Source organism: Panthera pardus, unplaced genomic scaffold (genome assembly GCF_024362965.1).
Source record: "Panthera pardus isolate Hobbes unplaced genomic scaffold, ASM2436296v1 HiC_scaffold_18, whole genome shotgun sequence".
NCBI lineage: Eukaryota > Metazoa > Chordata > Mammalia > Carnivora > Felidae > Panthera > Panthera pardus.
This window is the reverse complement of record NW_026526743.1, coordinates 1,182,586-1,199,600: the sequence shown is the minus strand read 5'-3', so window position 1 is coordinate 1,199,600 and position 17,015 is coordinate 1,182,586. Positions and strand designations below refer to the sequence as shown.

Genomic DNA, 17,015 nt, shown 5'->3' with positions numbered 1-17,015 from the left:
CTCGGCGCATATCCCCCTCCATGTCTCGGACTTTAATTGCGCCAACGTCGCCTTAAAGGGGCAGCCACATTGGTAGCTTCTAACTCTTAAAGAGACAGGAAGGTCGATTGGTCTGAGATTCTTAAAGAGACAGGTAAGAGTGTAGGTTGGCAGGGCTGTGCTTTCAGTGTCACAATCCCTTCTTGGGAGGCCCAGATGCCTGGGAAATTCGGAACTTGAGTGGGACAGGTGGGAAAATGGAGAAATGGTGTAATTCCTCCGGAGGGCGTTGAAGTACCAGCCAGGGGCGGGGCTTCTGGACTCCTAGGGCGCGGGAAACCTAGAGGGAGGAGCCTGTGGGCTCCGAGGCGGGGCTTCCAGACGAGTTAATCACGCGTGGGGCGGTGCGGACTAAAGGGCGGGGTTTGTGGATCAAATGAGACATATAGATGCCCCCGAGAATTTAGTCTAGTGCGTGGGGGACCTTCCTGTAAGGCTCTGAGGAAGAGAGAGGGAGTAGAAGGCTTGAGCAGCGCCCTTTCTCTGCCGGGGGGCGCGTGTAAACAGAGGCACGCGGCCGCGGATTTGGGGGTCGCATCCACGCCCCTTTCCACAGGGACCACACCGCTTGGGGCGGCGGGCGGAGCCGCGGGATGGCGGCTAGACAGGGTGACCCGACTGCATTCCTGGCCAGTGTGTCAGAGCCACTTCCCGCCCCCTCTGCCGTGATTTCGGATCCTATTCCACAATTGGGGCGTCCCTCCTTCTCTGGGTGTGAGCGGCTTCTCAGAGCGGTGGGAGGGTCAGGGGAAGGGAACGCGTTCCCTCAGCCCGGGATCACCAGACAGTTTCCCCAGCGTGGGCGAGACTCCGGGACTGCGGGCTCGGGACTACAATTCCCAGAGGGCGCAAGGAGGGGAGACGCCCGATGTCCATCGTGGAAGCTGCTGGGGATTGTAGTCCCAGCCTAAGACTTTGGACTCTTGCTAGGAAATCGTATAAAGATCCAACCCATCCTTTTTACCGACGGGGAGATTGAGATTCAGAGACTCGAGGCGATACTGATTTAGCGAGGGTGTCTTCTCGACTTAGGGGCGGGGCATGTGAGTCTCCCCCAACCTCTAACCTTCTAACCCTTTAGTGGCGTCCAAATCTTCTTTCTAGGAGGGGGAAACTAAGCCTGGAGGGGTGGGACAGGGACTCAGGAGTCTGCCTCCTGCAGCCCCGGCGAGATTAAAGTCTGAATTCTATCTGCGTGGCCACATAGACCTCGGCTTCTGGACCTCGCCCTTCCTGTCTGTGAAATGGACTTTGGGTGATTCCCAATGGGAACGTCTCGAGAAGTCGGCCTACTGCCCCTGCAGGACTACAAGTCCCAAGGTGCTCGAGGCGACCCCTACTCCCCCTCCTCTCTGGGACCCGCCTCCCGTCTGCCGGAGTCACGTCGTCTAACCTGTTCCCGGCGCCTGCCCCGCCCCGTCCTCCGCTCCCCGCAGCCGGAGCCGGAGCCGGAGGAAGTCCCCCGGTGCCAGGATTTGCCCCGGATCCGTGAGTTCCACCCACCCCTGGGGTCCAGCGGCTCGGGGGGAGCCCGACACCGCGTCCCTGGGAGGACTGGGAGGGGACTCGGACACCGATTCCCAGGGCGGAATTGGGCGTTCGCAGATGCCAGGGTCCTTCGAAGGAAAGGACTCATATTCACTGGGCAGAAGGAAAGGGGACCCTGATGCCTGAGTTCTTGGGGTGGAGGGCTCGGACCCCGTGGTCCTGGGGGGACGCTGGAGCTGGGACTCCCGAGTTCCACGAGTTGGGCGCTCTCGAAAGCCTGAGTCTTTGAGTAGAATTGGAGTATCAGATCCCTGAGTCTTGGGCAGCAATGACAAGACTCGGACTTCTGGACCCTGGAAAGGGCGGCCATCCCTGCCGCCCTCCAGCTGCCTTCTCGACCAAGCCTCTAGGTCTCAAGGTGGAATTAGGAGTGGGATGGGGATAGTGGAACTCGGGTCCCTGGAATGTAGCAGGACAAGCCCCCGAGGTCCCCCTGGAGGCTAGGTTCCGGCGCTCCCTACACTTTCCGGCTCTGGGGTGGGGGCGAGGAGGGGAACCGAGGCAGCTCTCCAACCTCTGTGGGGCTGCGACATCGCCAACATATCATTAACCGGGGCGTCAGACCTGCCTAACCAGAGGAGGGACCTCCACCCCAGGGCGCCCCCTGGTGGGAGCGGGATCCTCCCATTACCCCACGGAGGTGGGAAATAACTTGGGGTTTGCAGAGGGGGTTCTGGAACCCAGAACCAGAATTCCAGAAGGTAGGATTGGATTCTGGGAGGCTTGCATGCCTGGGCCCTACGCAGTCATTGCCCAGAGAGGACAGGGGTAAACTGAGGCTAAGAAGTCACACAGGTAGCAGAGTTGATAGGAGTTTGGCTTCCTCCTCTTTCTGCAGCCTGTCTGGGAGACGGGATGCCATTCATTCCCACCAGATTTTCTGACTAACCTTCTCTCTCCTAGGGCTCCTCGCCCTGACCCTGAGGTGAGAAATGTCACCTCCACCCCCATCTGTCTGACCTGAGGTTGTGTGGGAGATAAGCGAGGGATAGAGGCTAATTCTGGAGGTGTGTGTCTGTCCTTGAAGCTGGGGGAGGGCAGGGACCTGCACCTCCCTCTGTCTCCCCCCTCTCTCCGCCCCCATGAGTCATGTGATGGGATTAAACAAGGGGGTGGGGGAGGAAGGGGGTTCTGATGAGAGAGGGAAGAACTTCCTAATGTCTGGGCTTGAAGGGCATTTGGTGATAGCCTGAGATGAAATTAAAAATAATAACCGTGGCTGCCAAGACAGAGCTCCCTGTGAGCCAGGCTCAGCGCTGATAGGTAGATGGGATGGTCCCCATTGTCTACAGAAGTTTCGGGCAACTGCCCAAAGGTGCTTACTGACTCCACCCCAGGGAATGACTCCTCTCTACTCCACTGGGGAAACTAAGGCTGGAGAGCAGGCACAGCCCACATCCTGGGCTTTTGCCACCTTCTCTCTGGAATCTTCTCTCTCCCCATGCACCTCTGCCTAGATTACTGGGGATGACCACTAGCCAGAACTCGCTAGTGACCGGAGAGGATTGAGGGCTTAGGAAGTCGAGACTCCAGAGGTCAAAACTCATGGCTTTTAGAATCTCAGAAAGAGCCGAACGGGCTCTCTTGTTGGGAGGGGGGAAAAAAAAAACCCAACAGATTACTCTGGGTCTTGAGCCCTCACTGTGTGCCAGATCCTATGTTATCTTAATGAACAGCCATGAAAAGTCCCTAATTAAGAATCCTATATGTGTGAACTTTATTTGGTGCCTGCATTGTTCTAAACACTGTACCTAAATTATGTCACTCAAACCTCACACCCTTTTGAGGTGAAGGTATTAATTTCCCCATTATACACACGAGGTAACTGAGGCACAGAATATAACTAGCCCAGGGTAGAGACTTAGAGAGGGGAAAACCAAGTCCTAGAGAGGGTGGGGCCTCTCCTGGCGACAGTCAGTCCGGACGGAAATGTAGGATTTCAAGTAGGGTATTCCCAGCCTAGCCTGGCGCTCTGACTTGGTTCCCACTGCGGATGATTCCTCCAGGAAGCCCCCCGAGATCCTTAACCGCGAAGAACTTGGCTTGGCCGCGTGCACGAGGGCGGGGGAAAGGAGAGTTAGGGGTGGGAGGGGAGGGGAGGGGAGGAGTGGGAGTTGGGGTTAGAGGGTATCCTGGGGTGGATTGGAGTCCGCAGGAGGGGGAGCCGGGAGGTGGAAGTGGAGGGCAGGGACCTGGGAGCAGAGGCGCGGCCTGTACCGCCCTCGCGCCCCGCCCGCTCCTTCCCTCGCCCCCCACGCCTCGCCTGTCGCGGGAGGTGAGGCACCTGCCCGGGCCCGCAGCGCATTCCCGGGGTCTGAGCTCACTCGCTGTCCGCCTGCCCCGCCAGGTTCGGGCCGTGACCCAGAGCGCCCCCTGGCGGCCCGGACAACCCCTCTGCCCGCTCCAGCCCCGCGAGGGCCCCACGCCCAGCCTTGGCATTTCCTTAGAGCCAGAGGCTGTCAAGCATGGGATCTGAGAGCCTTAGAAATGTGGGAGTCCTGAAACCCCCAGAAGAACCTCTCACTGCCAGAATGCGCGCACTGGAGGCCGCATGGAGTTGTCCGTTTTTATATTTTAACAGACAAGAGCGTTTTCACGTGTGTCTGAGATTCTAAGGGCCCTGAGTTCTGATTCCTGTGGTTTCTACTTTCTGAGGCCTGAGTTCCCAGAGCCTTAATTCCTCTTGCGATCTCTGGCCACGATCCTCGCAATCGTTCTCTCTACCGTGCATTCAGCTAGACTTTCAGGACAGTGGAATCCTGGGATAGAGAGACCACAGTGCAGGAAGATGGAGACATCTAGGCTAGCGACACTGGAGAATTCTAGAATGTTCCAAAGATGGAATCTCGGACTCAGGACTTTCAGACAGTAGACTTTCAAGCTGAGAGTTTTAGGCTCTGTAGAGCTTTAAGTGCAGTCTCAAGGTCCTACCATTTCAGAATCTAGGCCTCTGAGAGATTGAAGAGGCCTCTGAGAATAGCTGATTGGCCTCCTCCTCCCACCGTTGGGGAAACTGAGGCCCGGGGAGTGGAAGGGACTTGTTGCCCAAAGTCACATGCTCCCAGCACACCAGGATGAACCACCAGCCCCAACAGGTTCTGTTCCGAGGCTTCCCAGAGGCCAGAATCAGCGTGCCCCAGCCTGCCCTGCTTCCCACGCCTGCACCTCCAAAGCTAAGGGGTTGGTGCAGACAGGGGAGGTGGCAAAGCTGGTGGGGCGTGGTGGCTACCATGGGGATGGTCCTGGCTTGACCGGTTCCTCTGAACCCGTGACCACAGCAGCCCAGCCACCTCCCTATTCTTCCTGTTAACCCTGGGTCCCTGTGAACAAGGTCTACTCTGGGGAGAGGAAGCTGAGTTGGTCCCTGCCCTGTGGGGGACTCTTCCTGTCTGGTCGAGAGGACCCAGACTCACAAGTTAGGTGCAGGTGTGAAACCTAGTACTGCCGACTGATGTTGAACAAATGTTTCGGAGCCCCACTTTCTGGCCTGCTACACTGATCGTGACCGTCAAGTGAGGGTGCAAAGCACTCAGCTCAGTTCTCCCAGGCGGTGGCCCCTCGACAAATAGTTGTTATTTCATTTCGTTATGCCCTCGAGCCACTACACAGGCCCTGGCACACACCGTAGGTGATCGGTAGGTGATCGGTAGATAATTGATGAAGGAGTGATTCAACTCTCATTAGGACTGAGATAGAGAGGTGGACAGTGAACTCTGCCCCGAGACTTCCAGGAAGATTTTAACGTTTTTATTTACTTTTGAGACCGAGAGAGAGACAGAGCATGAACGGGGGAGGGTCAGAGAGAGAGGGAGACACAGAGTCTGAAACAGGCTCCAGGCTCTGAGCTGTCAGCACAGAGCCCGACGCGGGGCTCGAACTCACGGACCGTGAGATCATGACCTGAGCCGAAGTCGGAAGCTTAACCGACTGAGCCACCCAGGCGCCCCCAGGGAGATTGGAAGGAGTTGGCATTTCCCAGCCAGGGAAGCGGAGGGGTATAGCGCTTCCAGTGGAAAAAATTAGGAGAGTAAAGGTGCCGTCCCGCTCCTCAAGGACCCCTGGCTCCCTGCGGGCCGGGTCTGAGAAGGCTCTCTCCTCACACCCCACGCAGGCGCCCCGCTTCGGCCGGCACCATGGACAGCGAGGCATTCCAGAGCACCAGGGACCTTCTGGACCTGAACTTCCAGTGTGAGCTGGGGTAGGGGGCGGGGCTTGCCCGCAAGGGGCCCTCCAGGGTAGAGGCGGGGCTCTGCCCGCGCGATCCGGGTCCTTACCGCCCTTCCCTCCTGCCCAGCGCTGGCCATGAGACACATGGACCTCAAACAGATGGAGCTGGACACGGCGGCGGCCAAGGTGGATGAACTGACCAAACAGTTGGAGTCGCTGTGGTCAGACTCGCCGACGCCTGTCGGCTCACAGGCGGGAGCCCCCTCTAGGGTGAGCCTCTTCGCCTTGGTCCCCACCTTGGCCCCCAAAGCCAGCTTCTTTCTGCCTGGAGTTCTGTCGCATAGGATTATAGAGTCTGTGGGCTATTTAAGGGCACCGGAAGGCGGGGACCAGTAGAAATGGACATCTAACAGGACCCTCGGAAGAACAGGGCCTTTTCCTAAGCGGCAGAAAGGCGCTGTATGGGCTAGCCTCGGCCCCAATTTCAGGGCTGTCTCACCAGTACCCCCTCACCAGGGCTCCCTGTGCCTGAATCTCCAGCGCCGGTCTAACTCCCCCGCGTGAATTTTCGATGACCTCTTTTGATCTTCTACTAACCCCCTCGACTAATGTCTCCTTTGCCCCCTCAATGTGCGGGCCTCCCCACAGCTGTCCCGGTACAGCTCCAGCCCGGTCCCCGAGCACTTTAGCAGCCGTGGGTCTCCCCGGAAGGCGGCCAGCGACGGCGCAGACACCTCCTCTTTCGGACGCTCCGAGAACGCCCCGGCTTTGCTCCCCTACAGCCCGCTGTCCCCTAAAGGCCGGCCTTCGTCACCGCGCACCCCGCTCTACCTGCAGCCGGATGCCTACGGCAGCCTGGACCGCGCGCCCTCACCCCGGCCCCGCGCCTTCGATGGCGCAGGCGGCCCCCTCGGCCGTGCGCCCTCCCCGCGGCCCGGATCGGGCCCGCTCCGCCAGCAGGGTCCCCCCACGACCTTCGACTTCCTGGGCCGCACCGGCTCCCCGCGTGGCAGCCCCCTGGCCGAAGGGCCCCAGGCCTTCTTCCCTGAGCGCGGGCCCTCGCCACGCCCCCAGACCTCAGCCTACGATGCGCCTGTCGCTTTTGGGAGCCCCCTACTGGGCGCGGGCGGCAGCGCTTTCGCCCCACCTCTGCGCGCTCAAGGTGAACCAGGGGCCCTATTTGGGGGATGGGAGGGACGCGGGCCTGGGACCAGCCTCCCGCCATATCCCCCATTTGCAACTTCTCCCTAGACGACTTAACGCTGCGCCGGCGGCCCCCCAAAGCCTGGAATGAGTCTGACCTGGACGTGGCGTACGAGAAGAAGCCTTCGCAGACAGCGAGCTATGAACGTGAGTGGTGGGAGGCCAGAGGAGCGGAGGGGGGTGGGGGGCGGAGAGGTGTCCCCCAGACCCTAATGACTCCCGCCTTGCAGGCCTGGACGTCTTCTCGCGGCCTGCTTCGCCAGGCCTGCAGCTGTTACCCTGGAGAGAAAGCAGCCTGGACGGGCTGGGGGCCACCAGCAAGGTGAGAGGCTGCCGGGGAGGGGGCTGGTGGGCAGGGGCCAGGAATGAGGCTAGGACCAGCTCCCACTCCCGGCTGCACCCCCCAGTTTCCGTGCCTTCCACCCTAAGCTCTTCCTTCTTCATCCTGGATTTCTGCCCCTCTCCCTGACCCTCTCTTTCCCTCACCCCCTCTGCCTTCCCTCCCCTTCTCTCCCTTCTGACCTTCTACCCTTACCTCCCTCCCCCTTCTGCCTCCTCCTTTATCATTCTTTGTCCCTAACTTCCTCCCACCTGAGCCCCTTCTTTCCTCCTTGCCTCTTTCTCCCCCAGGACAACCTCACCAGTGCCACTCTGCCCCGAAACTACAAGGTCTCCCCTCTGGCCAACGACCGGCGTTCCGATGTGGGCGGCTACCGCAGATCCCTGGGCTCCGCGGGGCCATCAGGCACTTTGCCCCGCAGCTGGCAGCCTGTTAGCCGCATCCCCATGCCTCCTTCCAGCCCCCAGCCCCGCAGTGCCCCGCGCCAGCGTCCCATCCCCCTCAGCATGATATTCAAGCTGCAGAATGCCTTTTGGGAGCACGGGGCCAGCAGGGCCATGCTCCCGGGCTCCCCCATCTTCTCCCGAGCACCCCCGCCTAAGCTGCCTCCCCAGCCCCAGGTGCCCCTTCAGCCCCAGCCTCCCCCCCAGCCCCAGCCCCAGCCTCTGCCCCAGCCCCAGCCCCAGCCCCAGCCCCAGCCCCAGCCCCAGCCTCAGCCCCAGCCTCAGCCCCCCGCCCCAGCCCCCCAACCTCCCCAACAAACTTGGGCCCCTGTGAGCGAAGGTGAGTCAACAGTGGGGTGGCCCAGAGGGCTGGTTAGAGGGAGGACACTTGGCTGGAGACCAGAACAGCTGGGGGAGACATCACAGCCAAACACCCGTTTCCGGACATTGTCCCTACAGAGAGCTAGGCTACAGGAGCTTGGGAATTTGCTCGGGAGCTAGGGACAGCACAGTGGTTAAGCATGGACCCTGGAATCCGACTGCCTGGCTCTGTGCTGTGTGACCTCGGGCAAGTCACTTAACCTCTCTGGACCTCAATTTCCTTGAGTGTAAAAGGTGATAGAGCCCATCTCACTCAGATATGGTATTAGATTATTTAATCCGTATAAAGTCATTAAAATAGGGCCTGATGTATAGGAAGTTCTCGATAGCTATTGTATTATAATCATTAACGTGTGTGTGTGTGTGTGTGTGTGTGTGTGTGTGTGTGTGACTAGCACAGAGCCTAGAGTGAAAGCGAAATGGGTTTAGAGCTCCTTTCCACCATGGACTTGCTGTATGACTCAGGATACATTAGCTAACCTATCCGAGCTTCTGTTTTGTCATCTGTGAAGACAGATTAATAGTCTCTACCTCGTAGATTTTGATGGGCGTTCAGTGGAGTAATGTGTGTATGGAGTGATCGTTACTATTTCTACCTGCTCTAGACGCTCTGATAGAGAGGGATCAGACCAAGAAGAGACCATCAAGCGCCAGGATTGAGTATTCTGCCTGAGAGGGTAGGCGAGGAAGGTCTTAGAATCTTCGAAAGTCAAATCTATCACGATGGCAGGGGCACACGATTCAGAAGTCAGAGAGCACTGAGTTCAAATCCCAAGCATGTGGCTTTGGGCAACTGACCACCCCCTCTGAGGCTCAGCTTCTCTTTCTGTAAATAAGAAGATGATAGTAATACCTACCTCACAAAGTAGTGGTGAGAATTCAGTAAAGCAGGCGCGGAAAGCACCAGGCGCGTGCTAAGCACTCGACACGTGGGAGATGTCACAATTGGATGGTATTCGCCGCTCATGGAAAGTAGCCCAGAGACAGCAAGGAACTGCCCCGGGGTCACACAGCAAATCAGATGCTGGCTGCAGGTCCTGGAGGTTGTGGGGAGGGCGTCTTGGGGTTCTCCCAGGGATTCACCCTCTGATGGGCTTCTTGTTCCTTCTAGGCTCTCCCAAACCTCCCCCTGAGCTGGAGCCAGAGCCGGACCTGGAAGGGCTGCTGACGCCAGTGCTGGAGGCCGGGGACGCAGATGAAGGCGCTGTAACTCGGCCCCTCAGCCCCACGAGGCTGCAGCCAGCACTGCCACCCGAGGCACAGTCGGTGCCCGAGCTAGAGGAGGTGGCCCGGGTGCTGGCAGAGATACCCCGGCCCCTCAAACGCAGGGGCTCCATGGAGCAGAGCCCAGCTGTGGCCCTGCCCCCCACCCACAAGAAACAATACCAGCAGATCATCAGCCGCCTCTTCCATCGCCACGGGGGGCCCGGGGGGCCCGGGGGGCCTGAGCCCGAGCTGTCCCCCATCACTGAGGCGTCCGAGGCCAGGGCAGGGCCCCCTGCTCCTGCCCCACCAGCGCCCGTACCACCCCCGGCCCTGCCCCAGCTCAGCCCATCAGACCAGCTACAGAGCATGGTAAGTAACACAGGAGGAAACAGGGGTATGTTAGCACAGGGAAGCGCCCTTTCCCTTTTAGGGCAGAACCTGGACGTGGCACACATCACATCTGCCTCTTCCAACTGGCCAGGAACCCAGGTGCAAGGGAGGCTGGGAAATGTAGTCTTTAATCTAGGCGCGCCTGCGTTCTGATGACAGGGAGGACGTATACGGGGAGGCATTCGGAAGCCTTGGCCACACAGAGACTTTCTCTGCTCCTCTCCGATAACCTGCCCCCCCGAGGGCATCCCTTCGGGAATCTTGGGAGTCTTACAACCTGGAAATGAGTGTATCTTGGCACAACAGCGGGTCTATTCCGGGACCTGAAAAGCCTGCCTGAATCAAAGTATTCCCCGTTTCTCTCCCCGGTTGCTGCACAGGCTCATGTCTGCATTCTCTGGGGATCCGCTCTCTCCTCTCAGACCTCAGCAAGCCTGTGCCATGGCTAGAAATGCGCCCCCGCCCAAGACCCCAAATGACCTCTGAGTTCAAGCCCATGGTGTCCTCGGACGCCACTCAGAGCTTCTTTCATTCAAAACTGCAAGAGCAAGTCTCTGGTCCCTGAGGCTGTGGGTGTCGTGATTAAGTTCACCAGCTGCAGAGCTGGGCTGCCTGGGTTCAAATCCCAGCTCCACGGCATTTATCAGCTGTGCAACCTGAGGCAAGATACTTAGCCTCTCTGGACCTCAGTTTCTTCATCTGTAAAATGGCCGGGTCAGGGCGGGGGGGTGGGCGCAGAGAATAACCACAGGGTCGCTGTAAGGATTAAGCACGTAGTGCTTAGAATAGTGCCTGGCACTTAACTGGTAACTACTATTATCATTGTTAGCTTTTGACCGGGGGATGGATGGTCTCCTGCTGAATTTGGTCCAGTCCCTGCATCTTGGCTTGGGGTGGGCGGGTGTAGTCACATAGAACAGTCCTGTTCTCTCAGTGTGGATGGACGGAGAGAGGGGAACGATTCCCGGAGAAGAAGCAGGGACCGGATAGACACCCCAAAATGCCTATTCCCAAGCCCCCCTGGGGGCGGAGCCAAGATTCAGGATCTTGAAATCAAGAATGGAAGAATGACAACGTCTTGAAATGACCTCATCATAGAATCACAAAGTCTTGGCCACAGAGAGACCTGAAAACTCACAGAATTCAAGAGTTAAATCTTGTTATCAGTCTCAGAACAGTGAAATTTCAGAACCCTCAGGCACTGAAGTTTTGAAGAACAGGATCTTAGCATTTAAGTCAGTAACACACCAGGAAATCACAGATTAGTGCACAAATACGCTGTAATACAGAATTCTATTTTTTTTTTAAGATTTTATTATTTTATTTTATTTTTCATTCATTTTTTTGGTAATGTTTATTTATTTTAGAGAGACAGAGAGACACAGCATGAGCAGGGAAGGGGCAGAGAGAGAGAGGGAGACACAGGATCCGAAGCAGGCTCCAGGCTTTGAGCTGTCAGCACAGAGCCCGATGCGGGGCTCGAACTCACGAACCGTGAGATCATGACCTGAGCCAAAGTCATGCGCTTAACCAACTGAGCCACCCAGGAGCCCCTTTTTATTTTATTTTATTTTATTTTATTTTATTATTTTATTTTATTTTATTTTTTATTTTTTTTAATTTTTTTTCAACGTTTTTTATTTATTTTTGGGACAGAGAGAGACAGAGCATGAACGGGGGAGGGGCAGAGAGAGAGGGAGACACAGAATCGGAAACAGGCTCCAGGCTCCGAGCCATCAGCCCAGAGCCCGACGCGGGGCTCGAACTCACGGACCGCGAGATCGTGACCTGGCTGAAGTTGGACGCTTAACCGACTATGCCACCCAGGCGCCCCTATTTTATTTTATTTTATTTTATTTTATTTTATTTTATTTTATTTTATTTTATTTTAAAGAGGGGGTAGGAAAGGGGCAGAGGGAGAGAGAGAATCTCAAGCAATCTCCACGCCCAACACAGAGCCTGATGTGGGATTCGAACCCACAACTCTGGGATCATGACGCTAGCTGAAATCAAGAGTCAGATGCTCAACCAACTGAGCCACCCAGGTGCCCCAAAGATTTTATTTTATTTTTTACATTTTTTAAATGTTTTATTTTTATTTTTGAGAGACAGAGTATGAGCAGGGGAGGGGCAGAGAGAGAGGGAGACAGAATTCGAAGCAGGCTTCAGGCTCTGAGCTGTCAGCACTGGGCCCCACTTGGGGCTCGAATTCACAAACTGTGACATCATGACCTGAGCTGAAGTCGGACACTTAACTGAGCCACCCAGGCACTTCCAAAGATTTTATTTTTTTTAAGTAATCTCTACACCCAACATGGGGCTTGAACTCACAAACCCAAGATCAAGAGTTGCACGGTTTACACACTGAGCCAAGCAGGTGCCTCCAGAATTATATTTTAAGTGAACATTTTCCACTAGAAAGGAATACACAAACACCATACTAAGCAGGAGGAAATAGATAAAAGAATAAAGAGGCCAAAATCACAGCGGTCAGAGAGAACAAGGATTAACACTGAGTAGCTCCTTCCAATCTTTTGGAAGAAATTCTAAACTTAAAATATTAAAGTTCCCAATCATAGAATCTTGGGAATGTGACATGCTGGGTCTTCAGCGATCTGAAATGGCACAGCTTAGCATTCCTGGACTCAACATTGGAAATCTGACCTATAGCTGCACATCAGAGAATTTTGGAAACCAGTGGCTCTTGGGATCTCCGAATTCCAGGATCTTGACATCATTGACATCAAAGACCAGAATCACAAATGCTATGTGCTCAGAATAAACGAATCTTGTAGGATACTTGAACTTGAACATCAAAAACAAGAAAGCAGAAGGAATAAGAGGATAAATATTCTAATTCCGAACATCCGGAATTAACACTGGGCAACCTGTTGTCTGTGCGTTTCACAGCATTTATGTTTTATAAAAGAAATAAGACTGCGGGTGGGTTGACTATCTGGCTTCCACAATCAACAACTCCATGGTCTCCCAGCTTCCTCTCAGTTCTCAGGGCCCAGGATTCCATAATCACCAGATTCCCTGACAATTGTAGGGAACCAGAGGCTGTAGAACTGAGGGATCCTACCCCCGCCCCGCCCCCACCCCGCCCTCTGGACTCAGGCTCTGTACCTCCCTGTCCTCCAATCCCAGCCTTCACCTCTGTCTAGTTGGACGACCTGGGGCAGCTACCGTCGTCTATTTTCCCCTTTGAGTAACGGGTATATCAACAAACTCTCCCAAGTCACTGAAGCCCCCCTCCCTGTCCCCCAGGAGACGCGCTCGGTGCTGCGGAAGGCGGGCTCCCCGCGCAAGGTCCGCCGCGCCCGCCTCAACCCGCTTGTGCTCCTGCTGGACGCCGCGCTGACCGGGGAGCTGGACGTGGTGCAGCAGGCAGTGAAGGAGGTGAGTGTTGCCGAAGTGCAGGGCCGGCGGGGTGGAGGCTGGGGGACGCGGGACTGAGTCTCTGCGTCCCCCGTCCGCCCAGATGAACGACCCGAGCCAGCCCAACGAGGAGGGCATCACGGCTCTGCACAACGCCATCTGCGGCGCCAACTACCCCATCGTGGACTTCCTAATCGCGGCTGGGGCCAACGTCAACTCCCCTGACAGCCACGGCTGGTGAGCCCAGACCCGCACGGGGCCGTGGGGGGGGGGGGGGGGCGGGAGGGGGGCAGGACGGCGCTGCGGGTTAACGCACCTGCAGGGGGCGGGGGGCGCGTGCACGGCCTCTCACGCACGCCTCCCCACCTAGGACACCTTTGCACTGCGCTGCGTCCTGCAACGACACCGCGATCTGCACGGCGCTGGTGCAGCACGGCGCAGCAATCTTCGCCACCACGCTCAGCGACGGCGCCACGGCGATCGAGAAGTGCGACCCCTACCGCGAGGGTTACGCCGATTGCGCCACTTACCTGGCAGGTGCGAGGCAGCGCTGGGACACCTCGGTGGGAGGAAGGGGGTCGTGGGGACTGGGCCACGCAGCTAGCAGTCGGGGAGGGGAAGGAGGCAGGCCGCCAATCACAGGAGAGAAGACGTGGGGGCTGCACCAATCAAGTGGCAGGATCGCAGCAGAAGGGCAGTGGGACGGACCCCCAGGGGTGGGGTGGAGGACAGGGCCTCCCACCGGGCAGGTGCAAGCTGGGTGTGTGGGGTGAGCAGACTGCGCCAACCTCGAGGGATGCGGGGACATGGGCACTCTGCCATGCAGGCTGGACCCCTGTGCGGATATGAGCGGTCTTGCAAATGGCACTGCTCACCTGCTTTCTCGCGTGCGGGCGTGGGCGGTTGGACGTTCCAACTATGCCATCTGCCTGGCATAGGGCTGAGCAGGTGAGCTGTGCTGCCAGTGGGAGATACAGTGCCACACAGCTGGCAGGTGAGCAAGCCATGGCTTCTGGGGAGGGGCTTGGGGACTCTTCCGCGTGTAGTGAGACGTGAGGCTTACCTCACGAGAGGGGCCACATCATCTAACCAGGTGACGGGAGGAAGTAGGCAGCAATGGCATGGGGGTGTGAATAGCCTCTGTATTGCACACCTGGGCAAACTGTATCATAGGGTGGGGTTGGGGACATCGCAGAGTCGGCGTCAGGCAGGCTCTAGGACCTGGGGGTGGGACAGTATTTTTGAGAGGTGAGCCTCTACACGACAGCCTGCTGTCTGTGCCACCCGGCGGCAGAAAGTGGACAGGGGCCACGGGGCTTATGGTGAGCAAGGGCAGACGGGGAGTGCCCTGTCGTCGGGCCATTACACCTTTGTGCAGGTAGGCGGAGCCTATGAGATGTGAAGACCGTAGGCTCCGCCCGGGAGAGTTCGGGAGAGGAGGAGAAACTGGAACACAGTGGACTGAACCACTGGAGAGAGGGGGCATGCTGGACTGTACCATTGGGAAAGGGTTAAATTCTTGAGGGAAATTGTACCCCTTAAGGAGGGGGGCAGAGGCGGGGGCGGGTGGGCTGTACCCTCGGGAGAAGTTATCGCATCCTCTTTGGAGACTTTGCCCCTCGGGGAGGGGGAAGCCATGTGGACTCGCCATCTGGAAAGGGGGAGATGGGACCACTTAAGGGGGAGGAAGGGAAAGGCTGTACCATCGGAAGGAGGGGTTGAGAAGAGAGACTGTAAACTTAAGTAGGGGAGGGGGGTGGTGCACGGACGACTGTACCTCTGGGAGGGACTTAACGATGTACGGGAGGGGTGGGGACCACTGATCTTGCCTTGGGGTTGGACACCCAGTTGGATGCACCCCGATGTTCTCGAATTTTAGAGACTGCGGGGCCCTGGCGGCCGACTCCAGCTCAGGCGCCCGGCTCTAGGCGGGGAGACACAGCTTTGCTGGTGGCTCATCCCTCAGCTGGGGCGGCGCCAAATCCCAGGGACTTTCCCTGTCCTCGGCGTGTCTCGTGTCCCTGAGTGTCCTTGCCCCCCTCCCCCCCTCCCCCCGTGCGCTCACGATCCCTGCCGTTTTATGTTTCAGACGTGGAGCAGAGTATGGGGCTGCTGCACAACGGCGTCGTGTACGCCCTCTGGGACTACAGCGCCGAGTTCGGGGACGAGCTGTCCTTCCGGGAGGGCGAGTCTGTCACCGTGCTGCGCAGGGACGGGCCAGAGGAGACAGACTGGTGGTGGGCCTTGCTGCATGGCCAGGAGGGCTACGTACCTCGTAACTACTTCGGGGTGAGCCGGGAAGAGAGGTTGTGGGGGCCTCCTGGGGCTATTTGGGGGAAAGGGGTGATTACACGGGAAAAAGAGGGGCAAGAGGGACAGTCCATTATACCGGGGCGGGGGGGTGGGCGGCGAGGGAGGTCGGAAGAACCCATTAGGGTTCGTGGGGAGACGAGGAAAAGCCCATTATAGTAACGCGAGAGGTAAAGAAAAGCCCCCTCCTCACGGCCTTTCGTGGGGGAACTCCCCAGCGCTGCCTTAGTAGCTTGAGCAGAACTCAATCAAATATTTTTATTATCATCCCTAATAATATTACTGGGAGGTAAGGAAGCATTTTTTGTTTTTCAGTTTTAATGTTTATTTATTTGTTTTGAGAGAGAGCGCAGGGGAGGGGCAGAGAGAGAGGGAGAGCGAGAGACTCCCAAGCCGGATTGCACTCTCACCAAGAGTCGGGTGCCCAACCAACTGAGCCACCCAGGCGCCCCAAGGAAGAATGTATTTTAGCCAAGGGAAGGGGTGAAAAATACCCTGTTAGTAACGGGGGATGTTACAGACGCGTATGTTACTGGCCTGGGGGCGGGGCAGGTTTCCCTACGCCGCACTGGGCAGGGAGAGAAGACTCCATTAGTAAAACTATGGTAGGGTTGCGGGAGGTTCTAGTCAAGGGAGGAGACCAGGAAGATCCCATTATATTCCCAGGGGAGAAGATTCCTTTAATTGGGGGACAGGTGGAGGCGGGTCCCAACCAGACCCCATGGGGGCAGTAGGTGTTTCCTTTGTGGCCGTATGGAAAACTCCATTCCATTTCATTACCTGGGCGGCTGACCTAAGGCATCATCTGGTGCTTGGTCGTGACAGGGACCTCGGGGATTCTGAGGTGGTTTGGGAGATGCCGGAGTCCTCGGAAGGGAGGGGAGGGTGGAGACGGCCCACCTGTTTCGGGGGCGGGTGACTCCATTAAGTTTGGGGGTGGGACGAGGGAGTGAGAGTTCCTGGTGTCTAAAGATCCTGTCTTCCCTCAGCTCTTCCCCAGGGTGAAGACCCAGAGGAATAAGGTCTAGCTGGAGAGGAGGACGTTTCCAGGGGAGACCGGAGGAAGCGTCCCTGCCTTTGCTCCAGACCTGTCCCTCAGTAACTGCTGCCTCTCCTTGGGCCCCAAGCCCTACAGGGGTGGGGTCCTCACCTCCAGCTCTCTGCTTCCCCGGAAGCCCAGGGGAGAAGGAGAACCTCAGCCTAGAAACTGTCATAGCCCTGGGAGGTCACGATGGGGCTGGGAATCATTGGAGGCAAGAGACACCCCCCTCCCCTCCATTTGTCAAATCAGATTCCGTCCCAAGTGCCTCCTATTCCTGCTGCCACCCCCTCCCACCCCCTCGACACAAGCCAACACCCCAGCCTAGGAGAGCCTGCGATGTGTCGCCTCCACTGGATTTCCCTGGGAGTCACCTCTGCCCCCACCTCCCCAGGGCTAGGAGAGACACCCTGGTCTCTACCCGGACCCCCGCCACCCGCCTCTCCCCAGTCAAGTGCCTTCACGCAGTGCTGGTTTTATAACCAGATGGGGAAGTTTTTCCTTATAAATAAAGGTAGTTTGCACAGGAATTGGCTCCTCTCTCTTCGGATCCCCTTCTGACTTAATA

The 17,015-nt window shown here is 57.4% G+C and overlaps 1 protein-coding gene across 4 annotated transcripts; it reads left to right on the top strand.

Annotated features, from left to right (window-relative positions):
* Positions 1–14: 14 nt before the first annotated feature.
* PPP1R13L (protein phosphatase 1 regulatory subunit 13 like) lies at positions 15–16,977 on the top strand. Of its 4 annotated transcripts, XM_053905477.1 has the most exons (15): positions 15–133; positions 1,247–1,527; positions 2,491–2,594; positions 5,699–5,775; positions 5,882–6,024; positions 6,403–6,916; positions 7,006–7,104; positions 7,188–7,279; positions 7,588–8,080; positions 9,233–9,696; positions 12,988–13,119; positions 13,202–13,335; positions 13,469–13,635; positions 15,188–15,387; positions 16,398–16,977. In XM_053905477.1, exons 4-15 carry the CDS (start codon positions 5,721–5,723, stop codon positions 16,434–16,436), a joined length of 2,532 nt encoding a protein of 843 aa, XP_053761452.1. In that variant the 5' UTR covers positions 15–133; positions 1,247–1,527; positions 2,491–2,594; positions 5,699–5,720; the 3' UTR covers positions 16,437–16,977. The 4 variants fall into 4 exon arrangements, with proteins under 4 accessions (XP_053761452.1, XP_053761451.1, XP_053761454.1 ...); XM_053905476.1 differs by lacking the exon at positions 15–133 and having other exon boundaries at positions 829–1,527; XM_053905479.1 differs by lacking the exon at positions 15–133 and having other exon boundaries at positions 829–1,527; positions 5,699–5,785.
* The last annotated feature ends 38 nt before the right edge of the window (positions 16,978–17,015 follow it).